Source organism: Ranitomeya variabilis, chromosome 3, assembly GCF_051348905.1.
Source record: "Ranitomeya variabilis isolate aRanVar5 chromosome 3, aRanVar5.hap1, whole genome shotgun sequence".
NCBI classification, from domain to species: domain Eukaryota; kingdom Metazoa; phylum Chordata; class Amphibia; order Anura; family Dendrobatidae; genus Ranitomeya; species Ranitomeya variabilis.
The window spans coordinates 486,396,866-486,414,515 of record NC_135234.1 but is presented as its reverse complement, the minus strand read 5'-3'; the positions used below and the strand labels follow the sequence as shown (position 1 = coordinate 486,414,515).

Below are 17,650 nucleotides of genomic sequence, written 5' to 3'. Positions count from 1 at the left end.
ACCCACCTCTTCCGACAAGCCTACAGCATGCAGTAACCACCGATCGACCAAACCGCTGCATGACCAGCTCTATCCTCACCTGCTGTATTCTCACCCATCCCTTGTAGATTGTGAGCCTTCGCGGGCAGGGTCCTCTCTCCTCCTGTACCAGTTATGACTTATATTGTTTAAGATTATTGTACTTGTTTTTATTATGTATACCCCTCCTTACATGTAAAGCGCCATGGAATAAATGGCGCTATAACAATCAACTATATAATTGTCTAAAGGTCACTTCCGTCTGTGTGTCCTTCTGACTGTCTGTCACGGATATTCATTGGTCGCGGCCTCTGACTGTCATGGAAATCCAAGTCACTGGTTGGTCGCGGCAAAACAGCCACGACCAATCAGCGACGGCCACAGTCCGGAAGAAAATGGCCGCTCCTTACTCTCCGCAGTCAGTGCCCAGCGCCCGCATACTCCCCTCCAGTCACCGCTCACACAGGGTTAATGGCAGCGTTGACCGTGGTGTAAAGCACTCAGTTAACGCTGCTATTAACCCTGTGTGACCAACGTTTACTATTCATGCTGCCTATGCGGCATGAATAGTAAAAGGATTTAATGTTAAAAATAATAATAATAAAAAAAAAATAGTTACATGCTCACCCTCCATTGGCCCCCGGATTGAAGTGGTTACCGATGCTCCCGGATCAAAGCGGTTACCGACTCACCTTGCGATGCCCCGGTGACCGCTCCATGCATTGCGGTCTCGCGAGATGATGACGTGCGGTCTCGCGAGACCGCTACGTCATCATCTCGCGAGACCGCAATGCACTCTTCAGACCGGAGCGCGTGAGGACCATCGGTAACTGCTTCGATCCAGGAGCATCGGTAACCGCTTCGATCCGGGAGCCAACGGAGGGTGAGTATGTAACTATTTTTTATTTTAATTCTTTTTTTTAACAGGGATAAGGTGCATACTACGTGACTGGCCAACATACTACGCGACTGGGCAATATACTGCGTGGCTGGGCAATATACTACGTGGCTCTGTGCTGTATACTACATGACTGGGCAATATACTATGTGGCTGGGCAATATACTATGTGGCTGGGCAATATACTATGTGGCTGGGCAATATACTATGTGGCTGGGCAATATACTATGTGGCTGGGCAATATACTATGTGGCTGGGCAATATACTGCGTGGCTGGGCAATATACTGCGTGGCTGGGCAATATACTACGTGGCTGGGCAATATACTACGTGGGCTGTGCTATATACTACGTGGCTAGGCAATATACTACGTGGCTAGGCAATATACTACGTGGCTGGGCAATATACTACGTGGCTGGGCAATATACTACGTGGCTGGGCAATATACTACGTGGGCTGTGCAATATACTACGTGGCTGGGCAATATACTACGTGGCTGGGCAATTAACTACGTGGGCTGTGCAATATACTACGTGGACATGCATATTCTAGAATACCCGATGCGTTAGAATCGGGCCACCATCTAGTAATAATAATATTAAAATAGTGTTAACTATGTACCCCATGTTATTCATATGTGCTATTGCTATTACTATATACTTAGTACAGGGTAAATGCACATTTTGTTGTTTTTTTTTCTTGGGTTTTGTCAGTTTAACAGACACTTTAATGTACTACAGAGATTACCACCATAGACAAAACGAATGTGATTTGCTAATTAAATGTATTTAGGAATTTATTTATAATGACAGTTTATTTTTATCTATTCCCAGAGAACCCCTTAAAAATGTTTATTGTTCAGACAGACTTTCTTGATCCTAAGAAGCTAACCTGTGAGAACAGTACTATAAATGCAAACAGCATCCTACTTTTTTCTCTTCAGTCTCAGGTTAGATAGAGGCAATGTTTTTTTTTGTTTGTTTTTTTAACTGTGAAAATTGCAAACATGAGTTATACATTTATTATCTTCTTTGATGTCTTGGATTTTTAGCTCAAGAGCCCACGTCTCATACCCATGAGATTCTCATCAACCAGAGACAGGGTCAGAGTCCATGGATTAAAAAAAAAAAAAAAAAAATTGGTTTGCACATGACCGAGAGCAGAACTAAGAAGTATTCTGTCAGAGTGTCCTAGCAAGTACAGCCATTGCGAAAAGTTTTGAGACTGAAACAAATTTTACTGTTGACATGATACACGGACTCATGGTAGCGCTCAACTTTTCTTCTCTGGACAATCAATCTTCCTCATGTCCCAAACAGTCTGAAGTAGACTTCCTGCAAAGAAATATTGTCTGATGAAGAACAGGGATTGGACTGCAAGTAGCAAGAGTATGGAGTAAAGTTCTTTTCCCTAAGGAAGAACCCTTCAGACTATTTGGAACACCTAGAAGAATGATTGTCTGAAGAAGAAAAGGTGAGTGCAACCATGTGTGCTGTATAAAGCATCCTGAGACTATTCATGTGTGGATATGCTTTTTATTCAAGGGAATAGGTTCACCCACAATTTTGCCTAAGAAAACTGTCATGAATAAGGAATGGTATCTAAACATCCTCCAACAACAAGTTCTCTCATCGATCCAGGAGCAATTTGATAGATGATGGACAATGCTTTTTCCAGTATGATGGAGAACCACGGCACAAGGAAAACGAGATAAACAAGTAGCTCATTGAACAAAACCATGAGATTAGGGGTTCTTGGCCAGGAAACTACCCTGACCTCAATCCCATTGAGAACCTGTAGTCAATACTCAAAAAGCGGGTGAAGAAACAAACACAGAAATTGTGATAAACTAAGCACTGATTGGGCAAGAATGGTTTCCCATGAGTCAGGAGTTGGACCAGAAGCCAGGGCGACATATAGAAGTCTTGAAAAAAAGAAAAAAAAGACACAGCACCGTAAATATGCAGAGACTTTTTGCATAAACTTGATGTATTTCTCAATAAAAGTGTAAAAGGGCAGCATGGTGGCGCAGTGGTTAGCACTGCAGCCTTGAAGCGCTGGAGTCCTGGGTTCAAATCCCACCAAGGACAATATCTGCAAGGAGTTTGTATGTTCTCTCCGTGTTTGCGTGGGTTTCCTCCGGGTTCTCCGGTTTCCTCCCACGTTCCAAAGACATACTGATAGGGAATTTAGATTGTGAGCCCCATCAGGGACAGTGATGATAATGTGTGCAAACTGTAAAGCGCTGCGGAATATGATAGAGCTATATAAAAATAAAGATTATTATATTATAAAGATTATTATAAAAGCATTAAATGCTTATAAATGTACGTCAGAAACCATAGAAACATCTAAAAGATCTAAAAACACTGAAGCGTCAATCTTTAAAAAAAAAAAAAACTGCTTCAGCCGCATATCTTTAGGGTCATGAATATATAATGCACTAAAAACTACTGAATGGGCTTTAAACTATTCCTGATCCCAAAGATCAGATTCATTTTACTCATAGCAGCCTCTTATTTATTGAACACATGGAAAATCCAGCCCTCACTATTAACCCTAAGCCTCTAGTTTACCAACAATTTGTTGAGAAAACTACCATTAAATTACATAAAGGGGGCATAGCAAATTGGTGTTGCAAGACATTTCAAAAAGGAGGTCAACATGACAACATCGGACCCATAACTTACTGCAACAAAGTCCCCACTCAGCACTGTATGACTATTAGTAGAGAAGTATACTCTGTTATATGGCTGGGACTCTAATCCAGATTTTGTGCTAGTAAACAAAGCCTGAATATTCAGAAGCCACAAGTTCACAATTCCTGCATCACTGCAAGCATGGCTTATACTACACTACAGTCTTCAAAAGCCCCAGATTACACATATTGCCATTTGCGGATGCCCTCTCCTCTAATACAGCCATCTGGTGTCTAGCAAATGGTACAAATCTGTTTTCAGGAAAGAGGTCTTAAATTGCATGGTTTTGCTGAATTATTCATTTTGCAGGCTTCATGAAAATGCAGAATAGGTTTTTCTTTATTTGTAAAAGGAAATTCCATCTGACTAATATTTCATATTCTGTAAGTGGGTCACTGTACCATTCATTACCACTTCATAAAAAAATGCAGTGTTTCCAAAGTGGATAACATAGGACAATAGACGTCGTTCTCTCTCTGGGCACACAATGTTAGTAGTTCATGGATGGAAACCTCTGACCTAATTGCACGAAAAAAAGTATGGGAGCCACAACTTTTATTGATATAGTGGCAACATCTTCAGTAGAGTTATCAGGAGACCAAAGATGTACAAAACAACCAAAACAAATTAATATCAACAATAAGGCAATTAGAGAGAGGACCTTAACAATATAAAGTGAGAAGCCACAGTGCATAAAAACTACAAATACCAAACTAAACCTTGGTAGTTAATAAACCTTCTGGGTACCTGCATGTATCACCATTTTATCATTTTGCATAAGCAAAGCCGGTTGACATGGAGCAGTTAATGGTTTGTACATTAACACATTTGTGTAGGTCTGCCACACAGACATATCATGATCATTCACCTACCCTTTCTCCACCTAATCCAATTACTGATCGATTTGGATTCCCTAGATTGCCATCTGCCTTTACTTAGCAGTCACTTTGGATACAATTACGGTACTTCAAAACTACTGGCAAAAACACATCTCTTAATTATTGGTATTTTCTTAAAAAAAGAAAAATGAAAAGCCGTTGAATTTTATCAATAATAATTCTTCACAATTATCCTCATGTAGATGTATAAACAGTTCTTGACTGCGGTATTGTATAGAGGCTTCCTTCCAACTGACCCCCTTTATATATCATCCGTGACCACAGGCTCGGGGCACCTTTGTTGGCAGAAAACCTCTTTCATAACACCAACTCCCAGGGACCCCACCCTTTAGAGTCTCAAAATCCGCCAGGCAATCAATCAAAAGCCAAACATAAAGGGGAAGTTCCTATCCACCACTATTTTGCCACCAACTCCAAGAACCCCCTCACCACTGCATGCCGAAATGACCCAATAACATAATCATCAAACATTTCGATATTTTACCTTACTGGAACCACTAAATTAAAAGGCAGGACCTTTACTCTTGGTGCCTCATGCCAACTGCTGGCCCCCACCCCTCCTAAGGCAGATAAGCCCTGCTCAACTGTAAATACCTCCCCATTGTCCAACCTCTCTAGACTTTTGGCTTTTAACCCCGTTGCATTGGATTTGACAGTCCAACTATCGACCATGCTTCTGACGTTTTGCTCCTTTCAGAATATTGTAGTAGACACAAATTAAAGGACCGATACAAAAGAAGAAGAAGCTTGAACTAAAAACCAGGTGTTTCACTGCACGGACACTATTCATCAAGTTCCTAAAATAATAACATTCCAATACGAAATCTTCTGGTTTTGATACTAGACATGAACGAAATCAAACATTCATCACACGAAAGCTATACCCCATGTCACCCAAGCCTCTGAACACATTATACTAGGCCTCTCATCAGCCAAAAGTTTTGTTCAGCATGTTGAATGTGTACACAAAAGACTAAATGCTCAAAATGTGTCTCATGGTACTATGGCAGAAAATCAAAAAGACATCTTTCAGAGAGAGCCTCCCTTTGGGATATGTAATCTTGCATTTCCTCGCTAAAAAGATCTGGTGCGACGGGATGGAATAATAGAAGCCAGGACACAACAGCTGTCCCTGGTGACTAGCACCATCTGCTAACCCCTTTCCAACCCCTCTTAAATGCACTACTTTCCTTTCCCGTACAGTGGTTTGTGCTGCTTAATACCTTTGTTTGTTGCACTCTGGGGAAAAATAACAATGACCCAGTTACACCCATCAGACACATATAAATTAATCACATGACAATGCCAATAAAGCTCAGACGCAATAACACCAAAATGGCCCCAGTGTGGTCAACAAAGATTTGGATCTCAGTTTGGAAGAAGTTCATCAGGAGATAAATAAGTCCCGTGTAGACAGCAATAATCTTAGAATGCTGGGAGGGGATATGATCTGATCATGAACAATTTGTGAAAAATATTATAATATTATGTATGATATATATATTTCTTAAATTTCTATCACACTAAACCTAGCAGAGCACAAGGTGTGCTACTACTCCAGATGCCACTGCTTGCAAAAGGCGCTAAGACCAAGTTCTCATGCTGAGTATTTGGCGCTTTTGTTTTCAACTTATTTTTGTGCGCTAAAAAAAAGAAAAAAAAAGATAAATAAATCCACCGCTCATTACAGTGACAGCAAAGTTTGTGCCATTCATATTAATTTCAAGCCGAATGTTTTTTTTGTTTTTTTTACACTGTGGAAATTGATGTGTGTGCCATTTAGAAATCTCCAACATGTCAAATTATCTTGCAGTTAATATGCACTTTTCATCAAAGACTTAAATGAGATGAGAAAAATGTGCAATAAAAAGTATACGCACTTACGTCTTTGCAGCAGAAATGCAATAAACACAAGTAATCTGCCCATGACTATCAAATCAGAGAAAGTAGCAAAGTAACAAGAAGTATCCAAAACACAGGAGTGTTATCTAAAACATGACATTCCAAAAGAGGTAAAAACCACAGATTTTATTAAAAAAAAACAACAACAAAAAACGTGGGGGGAATGTAAATACACTAGAAAACCTATAATGGAAAAAAGAGTAACCCAACTTAGCTAATTGGTGCAGTAATGCTGCAGAGAATCACACCAAATGCCAAGCATGGCAGCCTAGCCTACAGAGTTCATTTCGGGGCCAGTGTCTCATAAAAATGGCCAATTTGTGCTCACTTTGATTGCAAGGGGCAGATAATGGTGTTTCTGTATAGCGTGCACAGTTGTGAATTTATAGCTTCCAATTGTTTTATGTGATATAATTCACCAATGTACATGGTCTCTGTGAAAAGTGACTAAAATGAAAAAATAGACTGCCATTACCATACAAAATGTAAAATGAGAGGGGGAAAAAAATGAAAAAAATTGTGAGGTTCAGAGGTCGAAAATAACCCTGAATATAAACTACACAGCACAAACACATCAATGTCTCTTGCTTTCAAAGACCATTTTGTCCAAAGCATCACCAGAACCCTTTTGTTCACCACAGCAGAATAAAAACATTTTTGTCCTCAGGCTTGTGAGCAGCCGTCGCCATAGAAACAAGTTAATAACGGCCCAGCGACTTGCTCAGCGCTGCCTGTGATCCTGGCTGTAAATGTAACACATTCACAGAAGGAGGGCCGGCTAAAACAAGGGGCACATAATTAGTGGAATCAGTGCAATTTAATATATATATAATAACTACCGTATCACTATCCTTAGCTATGTAGCCTGTCAGTGTTTACAGGACAACAGGGTAGGAGGAGTGGACATGTTCTGCCCCATAGCCTGAACTAATGAGGAATCACTTGTTTTTAAAAAGGACAAGTGACCTCTTTTAAGGCTCTGTTCACACTATACCTGAATACCCTGTCCGGCACATACACTCAGGAAGTACTTCCCTGATCATACGCACTCTCAAGGTGGAAGCTGAGGTCTCCGTCCACCATAGGGACCCAATGTAAAGAAATGTTTACTACATGGTATACATCTGTGTGCATTGCCCTCTGTATAGGAAAGTGAAGTCTGCTGTGCTTGCTTATATACAGTGTGTCCGTAAAGTCATGGTGCACTTTTGACCAGTCACTGGAAAGCAACAAAAAACTATAGAAATGTGAAATCTGCTCCAAATAAAAGAAAAACTCTCCCAGTTTCATACTTATTCAGTGCAGTTTGATATGGGCTCCATTTGTTGCCCTATACACATCCAAACAATAGCATAAGCTTGAGGTTGCATGCTGTCACAGACATGGCAGTGTATTAATCAGAGTTCAGTTTGTCAGGAGTTAATCTGACTGGGGGCTCAACAACAGCTTAAATGAGTTTGTATTGTTTGATTGGTTCTTGTTATCTCTCCTCTTGAAAAAGTCTGATATGGTTGAGCTAGAGAAAGGGCTCCAAAATGCAAACTATAAAAGTGCACCATGACTTTACGGACACACTGTAGTTCAAACAAACATACAGTTGAGTGAAAAGTGTTTGCCCCTTCCTGATTTCCTATTCTTTTGCATGTGTGTCACGCTTATGTTTTCAGATCACCAAACATGTGTAAATATTAGCCAAAGATAACACAAGTAAACACAAAATGCAGTTTTTAAATGAAGGTCTTTATTATTAAGGGAAAAAGAAATTCAAACCTACAGGGCCCTGTGTGGAAAAGTGATTGCCCCCTAAACCTAATAACTGATTGGGCTACCCTTAGCAGCAACAACCGCAATTAAAGGGAATCTGTCACCTCAAATTGGTGGGCTATGTAAATGCCCTGTGTCTGGTCCGATAGGCTATGTTTCGTCTTCTTTCCTCCACCCCATCCTTCCCCGTTGTCCGCAATATTTTTGAGAATTTGAGTAAGTGTCCTCCATAGTTCGCGTGTGCGCAAAGCAATCTTGCCTTGCGCACGCGCAGTACGCTTTGCACAACTGCGGGCAAAGCCGAAAAGCATTACTGCGCATGCGCCAGCGCACTATGTCCCGGAACACAGCGAAATACTTCCGGGACATAGTGCGCCTGCGTATGCGCAGTAATGCTTTTCGGCTTTGCCCCCAGTTGGGCAAAGCATACTACACATGCACGAGGCAAGATTGCATTGCGCACGCACGAACTATGGAGGACACCTACTCAAATTCCCGAAATTGTTGACAGTGGGGAAGGATGGGGTGGAGGAAAGAAGACGAAACACCGCCCATCGAACCAGACACAGGGCATTTACATAGCCTGCCAATTTGAGGTGACAGATTCCCTTTAAGCGTTTGTGATAACTGGCAATTAGTCTTTTACAATGCTCTGGAGGAATTTTGGCCCACTCATCTTTGCAAAATTGTTGTAGTTCAGCCACATTGCAGGGTTTCTGAGCATGAACTGCCTTTTTAAGGTCATGCCACAGCATCTCAAATGGATTAAGCTCAGGATTTTGACTAGGCCACTCCAAAGTCTTAAATTTGTTTTTCTTAACCCATTCAGAGGTAGACTTGCTGGTGTGTTTTGGATCACTGTCCTGCTGCATAACCCAAGTGTACTTCAGCTTGAGGTCACGAACAGATGGCCGGGCATTCTCCTTCAGGATTTTTTGGTAGACTGCAGAATTCATGGTTCCATTTCCCAAAGCAAGTATTCCAGGTCCTGAAGCTGCAAAACTGCCCCAGATCATCACACTACTACCGTATTTTACTGTTGGTATGATGTTCCTTTTCTGAAATGCTGTGTTGCTTCTACGCCAGATGTAATGGGACATGCACCTTAAAAAAGTTCAACTTTTGTCTCATTTGTCCACCGAGTATTCTCCTAATAGTCTCGGGGATCATCAAGATGTTTTCTGTCAAAACTGAGAAAAGCAGTGTTTTTTTGTCTTGGAACTCTGCAATGCAGGCCATTTTTGCCCTGTCTCTTTCTTATGGTGGAGTCATGAACACTGACCTTAACTAAGGCAAGTGAGGCCTTCAGTTTTTTGGATGTTGTTGTGGGGTCTTTTGTGTCCTCTTGGATGAGTCGTTGCTGCGCTCTAGGAGTAATATTGGATGGCCGGCCACTCCTGGGAAGGTTCGCCACTGTTCCTTGTTTTTGCCATTTGTGGGTATTATCTCTCACTGTGGTTTGCTGGAGTCCCAAAACTTTAGAAATGGCTTTATAAACTTTTCCAGACTCTTAGATCTCAATTGCTTTGTTTCTCATTTTTTCCAGAATTTATTTGGATCGAGGCACAATGCATAGCTTCTGAGGAGCTTTTGGTCTACTTCACTGTGCCAGGCAAGTCCTACTTAAGTGATTTATTGATTGAGAACAGGTGTGGCAGTAATCAGGCCTGGGTGTGGCTAGGAAATTTGAACTCAGCTTCCCAAAGATGTGATTAACCACAGTTAATTTTGTTATGTTTTAAAGAAAGGGGGAAATCACTTTTTTTTCCTTAATAAAGACTTTCATTTAAAAACTGCATTTTGTGCCAACAAGACAAAGGCCGAAAGAACACATTTTCAGCCTATGTCTGGTGATTGGTCGCCTATGGCGATATTTCAGTAATACATTGAGAAAAGCATCAAATATTTAATGTAGTCAAGGTGCACGCAGGCTTGGACTGGCCTACAGGGGAACAGGAGAAGACCCCTGTGAAGGAATGCTAATGAGCAGTGCTATTACACTTGATTCACAATTTCAAAAAGTTATCATCTAATCATTCATTAAACACTATAGCCAAATTAATGGTACATATAAGCATAACTAAAATTGTGTACTAGGGTCAAGTTATTTTTTGCATGTAGCTGAAGTCTGCCACATGGGTTTTTTTTGCCTTCCTCTGGATCAACATGTTAGGGCATGTTAGCTTAGGTTATTGGTTGAACTAGATGGACTTAAAGACTTCCTTAAACCTTAAAAACTTTACTGTTACTGTGAAGTGATGGCCCCAAGAATCAGTTACTGGTGGCCACCCAGTCTGACACAGAGCTTGAGAAACATGTCAGAGGCGAGCATATATGTTTTCCCTTATATCACTCTGCTTAGGACCAATATCATATATTCTATATAGCAAGCCCATTTCAAGTTTTGGCAGACGTGTAGAATTGAATTGCTTCACTGGGCAAAAGGCAAAAGGCCAGCACTGTGTAAACTATGTCAGTGGTCACACCATGGCACTTTCGATCATTTTCTTTTAATATTTTTTAATTTACAAACTAATTTGGAAAATTAGAAAAACCTAGACAAAAATTAAAATGCTGCCATAAGGCAACACAAACATATACTGTTGAGGACTGTAATAATGGCAGTGAAATGGGGGATGAAAGGGAACTGTGTACAGTTAAATAGGGAACGTTAGGCCAAAGTAATCTGTTGACTTACCATGCAGACATGTCAAACGAGGAAATAATTGGAGGTTACTCAAAAACGTAAACTCAAACTATGAAACAAAAGAAAGGGGCTTTCACACTAGAATTCTCCAAAACAATGTTCCATGTTAAGTGCCACCAAGTTGCAATTAAAAGACACAGATTCACAGACAATTACTACATTTTAGTAAAACAATTTTGTAAATCAGTAGTATGATACTTTTTTAAATATATTTTCAGCATTATAATTACGTAAGTGCATTAGAGAAATATTAGAAGTCTTAACACATCACCCCCTCACACAGTGTGCCGGTGAATCTAAAATAGAAATGGTTGATCATGTCTGAGTGTCCATGTTCTAGCACAACCGATTATTGCATATTTATAGTATTACTTATATGTTCTTCTAGTTATCTTCTTTATGTCTCTTAAATTGATTATAAAAATGGCTTTTTGAGTTTGAGTTCACTGGTTTCTATAAAAGCAAGGAAAGCAAAGTTATGCACATTACTTGTCTTTCAGAACTACTCTGGGGGTAGGGTGGGAGACCTCCTTTGCACACACCACTCTATGGTTGTGAAAGTTCTCAAGCCCTATTGTCTCTTGAGATTCTCAGGAAGTGAGACAAGAAGAACTTTTCATATGCAAAGCTGGGAAACTAGTGCACTCCAGAACAGGAGCGGAGGGGGTAAGCATACTATATTGAACCAAAAACAGAGCTATGCCCTCAGTATGTCAAGCAGTGATGAAGGTCACAGCAGGGTAAATAGAAAAGGATGACTGTGATTACACCTTACAGACCTTGTCGTGAAGAATCAGAATGATCATTTGGCCTTATTTCTTGTTACATATACATAATTGCATGACGTCAGGAGCATATTATTAACCTGTACCTGCACTATGAGTTAGTAGTGACAATTTGCTTATGATAATCATTTTTTCCAATGCTTGGTCATGGTTCCTGATAAAGCTAAATCACATAAGTTACATTACTCAAGGTTTGAATATCTCTAAGGTCTTAATTCCTTTACCTTGCTATCTTATTCTTTCAATTTGTAGATATCAAGCACGATCTTCCTATTCAAATCAGATACTACCTGACTGAACAGACCACATCAGTTAAAGGGAACCTGTCACCCCCAAAATCGAAGGTGAGCTAAGCCCACCGGCATCAAGGGCTTATCTACAGCATTCTGTAATGCTGTAGATAAGCCCCCGATGTATCCTGAAAGATGAGAAAAAGAGGTTAGATTATACTCACCTGGGCGGGCGGTCCGATCCGATGGGAGTCGTGGTCCGGGCCTCCCATCTTCATAGGATGACGCCCTCTTCTGGTCTTCACGCCGCGGCTCTGGCGCAGGCGTACTTTGTCTGCCCTGTTGAGGGCAGAGCAAAGTACGGCAGTGCACAGGCGCTGGGCCTCTCTGACCTTTCCCGACGCCTGCGCACTGCAGTACTTTGCTCTGCCCTCAACAGGGCAAAGTACGCCTGCGCCGGAGCCGCAGCGTGATGACAAGAAGAGGACGTCGTCCGATGAAGATGGGAGGCCCCGGACCGGACCGCGACGCCCATTGGATCGGACCGCCCGCCTGCCCAGATGAGTATAATCTAACCTCTTTTTCTCATCTTTCAGGATACATCAGGGTACATCAGAATGCTGTAGATAAGCCCTGATGCCGGTGGGCTTAGCTCACCTTCGATTTTGGGGGCGACAGGTTCCCTTTAATGATGTTTTCCAAATATACTAGAGCCTAATCTGACCGGTGGTCCTCCTTTCCCAACCTAGGAGGACCTGCTTCAGCCAGATGCTGCCTGGATAGACAGTGGGGGAAATATGTATTTGATCCCTTGCTGATTTTTTAAGTTTGCCCACTGGCAAAGACATGAACAGTATAGGATAATTTTAACATTTATAGACAGAATATCAAAAATAAAATCCAGAAAGTCACATTGTATAAATTATATAAATGTATTTGCATTTTGCAGTGAGAAATAAGTATTTGATCCCCCTGGCAAATAAGTCTTAGTCTTGGTGGCAAAACCATTGTTGGCAAGCACAGCAATCAGACTTTTTTGTAGTTGATGGTGAGGTTTGGGCACATGTCAGGAGGTATTTTGGTCCACTCTTCTTTGCAGATCATCTCTAAATCATTAAGATTTTGAGGCTGTCGCTTGGCAACTCGGAGCTTCAACTCCCTCCAAAAGTTTTCTATGGGAATAAGGTCTGGAGACTGGCTAGGTCACTCATTGACCTTAATGTGCTTCCTTTTGAGCCACTCCTTTGTTGCCTTGGCTGTATGTTTTGGGTCATTGTCTTGCTGGAAGACCCAGCCACGACCCATTTTTAATGTCCTGGCGGAAGGAAGGAGGTTGTCACTCAGGATTTTATGGTATATGGCTCCATCCATTCTCCCATTGATGCAGTGAAGAAGTCCTGTGCCCTTAGCAGAGAAACACCCCCAAAACATAATCTTTCCACCTCCATGCTGGTCAGTGAGGACGGTGTTCTTTGGGTCATAGGAAGAATTTTTCTTCATCCAAACATGGTGAGTTGAGAATAAGACCTCAATATTTGTCTCATCTGACCACAGCATCTTCTCCCAATCACTCACAGAATCATCCAGGTGTTCATTGGCAAACTTCAGACGGGACTGCACATGTGCCTTCTTGAGCAGGGGGACCTTGCGGGCACTGCAGGAATTCAAACCTTTACGGCGTAATGCTGCCTTGAGATCATTAACAAGTTCCCTCCATGTAGTTTTAGGCTGATCTCTCACCTTCCTCATGATCACGGGTACCCCACAAGGTGAGATTTTGCAAGGTGCCTCAGATCGATATTGATTGAGTCATTTTGTATTTCTTCCATTTTCTTACTGTTGCACCAACAGTTGTCTCCTTCTCACCCAGCATCTTACTTATGGTTTTGTAGCTCATTCCAGCTTTGTGCAGGTCTATGATCTTGTCCCTGACATCCTTAGAAAGCTCCTTGGTCTTCCCCATGTTGTAGAGGTTAGAGTCTGACTGATTAATTGAGTCTGTGGACAGGAGTCTTTTATAAAGGTGACTATGTAAGACAGCTGTATTTAATGCAGGTAACGAGTTGATTAGAAGCTTCTAACTGGTCTGTAGGAGCCAGAACTCTTAATAGTTGGTAGGGGATCAAATACTTATTTCTCACTGCAAAATGCAAATAAATTTATATAATTTATACAATGTGATCTTCTGGATTTTATTTGTGATATTCTATCTCTCAATGTTAACATTAACCTACCCTTAAAATTATAGCCTGTCCATGTCTTTGTCAGCGGGCAAACTTACAAAATCAGCAAGGGATCAAATACTTATTTCCCCCACTGTATCTAGGTACTAGGTTTACACAGAATAATGGAAAGTTATAATGATATGTTCCTTTTAAATTAGATTAATCAACAAATCCTAGTTTTACATAAAGCAGGGCTCATTATGAAAAATCAGGAGCACTCATTTATAACGGATAATGAATCGTTTCCATAATAGTGTAATGACATGAACTACAACTGGTAATATCGCAACCTGCAGAATATCTAGTTAAGTGCTGAACGAACAACTTCCATTTTTAATGACTATAATGATAAGTAGAAGAGTTAGTCATCTGTAAGAGACAAATGGAGACGATAGTGAACAGCAGTATCTATTGACTGCTGCACTACATGTGAACTCTGATCTATCCCATCTCTTTATTTACCTCCGGTACCCAAGGGACTCATACTGCCGCTCATTGTTGGCACTTGCTGTGGCCTTGAACTCCCGTACATCCAGTGGTACCTGCCAATTTCCATTTCTTGTCTGCTGCTGTTCACTGCCAATTTTAGGTGGTAAAAAGTCAGTGTTCTCCTGCATATTATTTGAAGTCAATTCCACATATTTAATCTAGCAAACTACTAAATGGAAGTTAGTCACAGACATCAATATTCCTTTTGCTAGATATGAGAATCTACATGGCATAACATAGTAAAGAGTATGACAAGTTAATCAGTTACTAAGACTTCATAACAGTTAGGAAATTTGGAAGATAGAAGAAACAAATAAAGTGGCTTTGCAATGATTGCAGTAACATTAGCTATAGGATGTCCAGTAGTTTTACAGGGCATGTGTAGGTCCATTTATAATCATAGAAACAATGAAAGGCCTAATGGTCTATCTAACCAAGGGTATGAGAGTATTACTTGTTATTTCCCCTAGACCAAGGGGTTTAGGTGAAGTCCATCACATCCAAGTTTCCCAACTACCAGCACGTTTAGTGTAAATATGCTGAATTTTCACCAGTACGTATTGAAATGTTGGACGACCAATATTATAGTGCCTCAAAAACATTTAACGCAAGTAGTTTATTAAGATTCACGGTAATAGTTATAAATAAGTTAGGAAGTTCAGCCATCATTTTTTAAAAGTCATTTAATCTGATAAAAATTCTAACTGCCCACAAGAACTAAAATCAACAAACAAGAACGTCCAGAAGACTCCGGAAAATACGGAAAACTTCAAGACACCCGGAAAATCTTACTAGCAATCCCTCTTCTTGTCTCTCCCTGTTCCTGCTCTTCCCTCTGCTCTAGGATGCCAACACAGAAATGTCTGATGCCAAGCAGTGTCAGGACAGCGTCTTTTGGTGGCTCCCAAGAGTAGACGGAAGAACAGGAGCAGGTGAATAACTAACTGCCTGATCCAAGGTCGGTAAGGTGGTTAAGGTCAGGGATTTGTAGTATGAGGAGGTTCTGGTCTGGGGTCCATATAAGAGAGGGTTTGTTCTTGTGTATAGATGGGTTATCGTCTGGGGTCTAAATGATATGCAATATGGTTCTGGGCTGGGAATTTTGTAAAGTGCTAGAGTAAGTTATAGAGTGGAGTTCTGGCCTGAGGGTCCTTATCTTCGTGTAGCTAGTATGGAGTGTAGTCTTTATTTTGCATGTCTGTGTAGGTTGGGACATGCTTATATAACACAATGATGTCTCTTCTCAAAGTTGGAAGGTATGCAAGATGTAGTCATACAGTTGTATGTACTTATGACATCCACATCATATTAGCTGTACAATCTTTTTTTTTTTTTTTTTTTTTTAAGTTTTCCCTTGTGAAGATAAAATTAGTCCACCTATAGTGGAACACATCTTAACCACAGGAATATACAGCCATACTGATAAGGAGGTTCACAGTAAATACACCAGCCTCATCAGGTTTGAGATATCCAACTAATAAAGTATGGCATTTGAACAGTAAAACTTTAATAAAAATACAATGTTCACATTTGGGCAAAAGATTGTATTTAACTTTCTTTCTGAAAATATTTTGTTTTATTTTTTTTTAGAAATTCTGTAGAAGAGATCTTTTGATGTGCAGGTCTTAGATAGTTTATTCAAATTTGTGTATGGTCACTATTATGTCCAAGAAATAAAAGGCGAGCAGTCAAACACAGATATCATTGATGGAAATCACTGCACGAGAGAAAGAACTCATTTTGCCAATGTCCTAATAAAGGCCTGGACATCAGCAAAGCTTTGATGCTATGCGGATGGTAAAGTCAGCCACAGGCTTAAGAAGATCAAAAGATTCTGCTGGAATATTGGAAGATAAAGAGAAGTTCTTGTTATTTTTGGCACCTACCTTTATTGGTGCCTGGCAATCAGAATACAGAGCTTTAAGTGAACAGTAATGCTGAGCCGTAGCACTCAGCAGGCAGACTCGCAACTTCTTTTGAGAAAAAAAATAGATAGAACGAAAAGATCTGCCACATATACAGGTCCTTCTCAAAAAATTAGCATATAGTGTTAAATTTCATTATTTACCATAATGTAATGATTACAATTAAACTTTCATATATTATAGATTCATTATCCACCAACTGAAATTTGTCAGGTCTTTTATTGTTTTAATACTGATGATTTTGGCATACAACTCCTGATAACCCAAAAAACCTGTCTCAATAAATTAGCATATCAAGAAAAGGTTCTCTAAACGACCTATTACCCTAATCTTCTGAATCAACTAATTAACTCTAAACACATGCAAAAGATACCTGAGGCTTTTAAAAACTCCCTGCCTGGTTCATTACTCAAAACCCCCATCATGGGTAAGACTAGCGACCTGACAGATGTCAAGAAGGCCATCATTGACACCCTCAAGCAAGAGGGTAAGACCCAGAAAGAAATTTCTCAACAAATAGGCTGTTCCCAGAGTGCTGTATCAAGGCACCTCAATGGTAAGTCTGTTGGAAGGAAACAATGTGGCAGAAAACGCTGTACAACGAGAAGAGGTGACCGGACCCTGAGGAAGATTGTGGAGAAGGACCGATTCCAGACCTTGGGGAACCTGAGGAAGCAGTGGACTGAGTCTGGTGTGGAAACATCCAGAGCCACCGTGCACAGGCGTGTGCAGGAAATGGGCTACAGGTGCCGCATTCCCCAGGTAAAGCCACTTTTGAACCATAAACAGCGGCAGAAGCGCCTGACCTGGGCTACAGAGAAGCAGCACTGGACTGTTGCTAAGTGGTCCCAAGTACTTTTTTCTGATGAAAGCAAATTTTGCATGTCATTCGGAAATCAAGGTGCCAGAGTCTGGAGGAAGACTGGGGAGAAGGAAATGCCAAAATGCCTGAAGTCCAGTGTCAAGTACCCAGTCAGTGATGGTGTGGGGTGCCATGTCAGCTGCTGGTGTTGGTCCACTGTGTTTCATCAAGGGCAGGGTCAATGCAGCTAGCTATCAGGAGATTTTGGAGCACTTCATGCTTCCTGGCACCTGCTCACAGTGCCAAAA

The 17,650-nt window shown here is 40.9% G+C and overlaps 1 protein-coding gene across 8 annotated transcripts in view; it reads right to left on the bottom strand.

Annotated features, from left to right (window-relative positions):
* Positions 1–17,650, bottom strand: part of GPM6B (glycoprotein M6B) — a 187,275-nt gene that overhangs the window by 31,895 nt on the left and 137,730 nt on the right. For 4 of the 8 annotated variants that reach the window (XM_077296788.1, XM_077296790.1, XM_077296786.1 and 1 more), the window contains exon 2: positions 14,589–14,702. The exons of the other annotated variants lie outside the window; for them this stretch is intronic. In XM_077296788.1, coding sequence (XP_077152903.1) covers positions 14,589–14,702 — 114 coding nt within the window. The remainder of the gene's footprint in view (positions 1–14,588; positions 14,703–17,650) is intronic. 8 annotated transcript variants of the gene reach the window in all.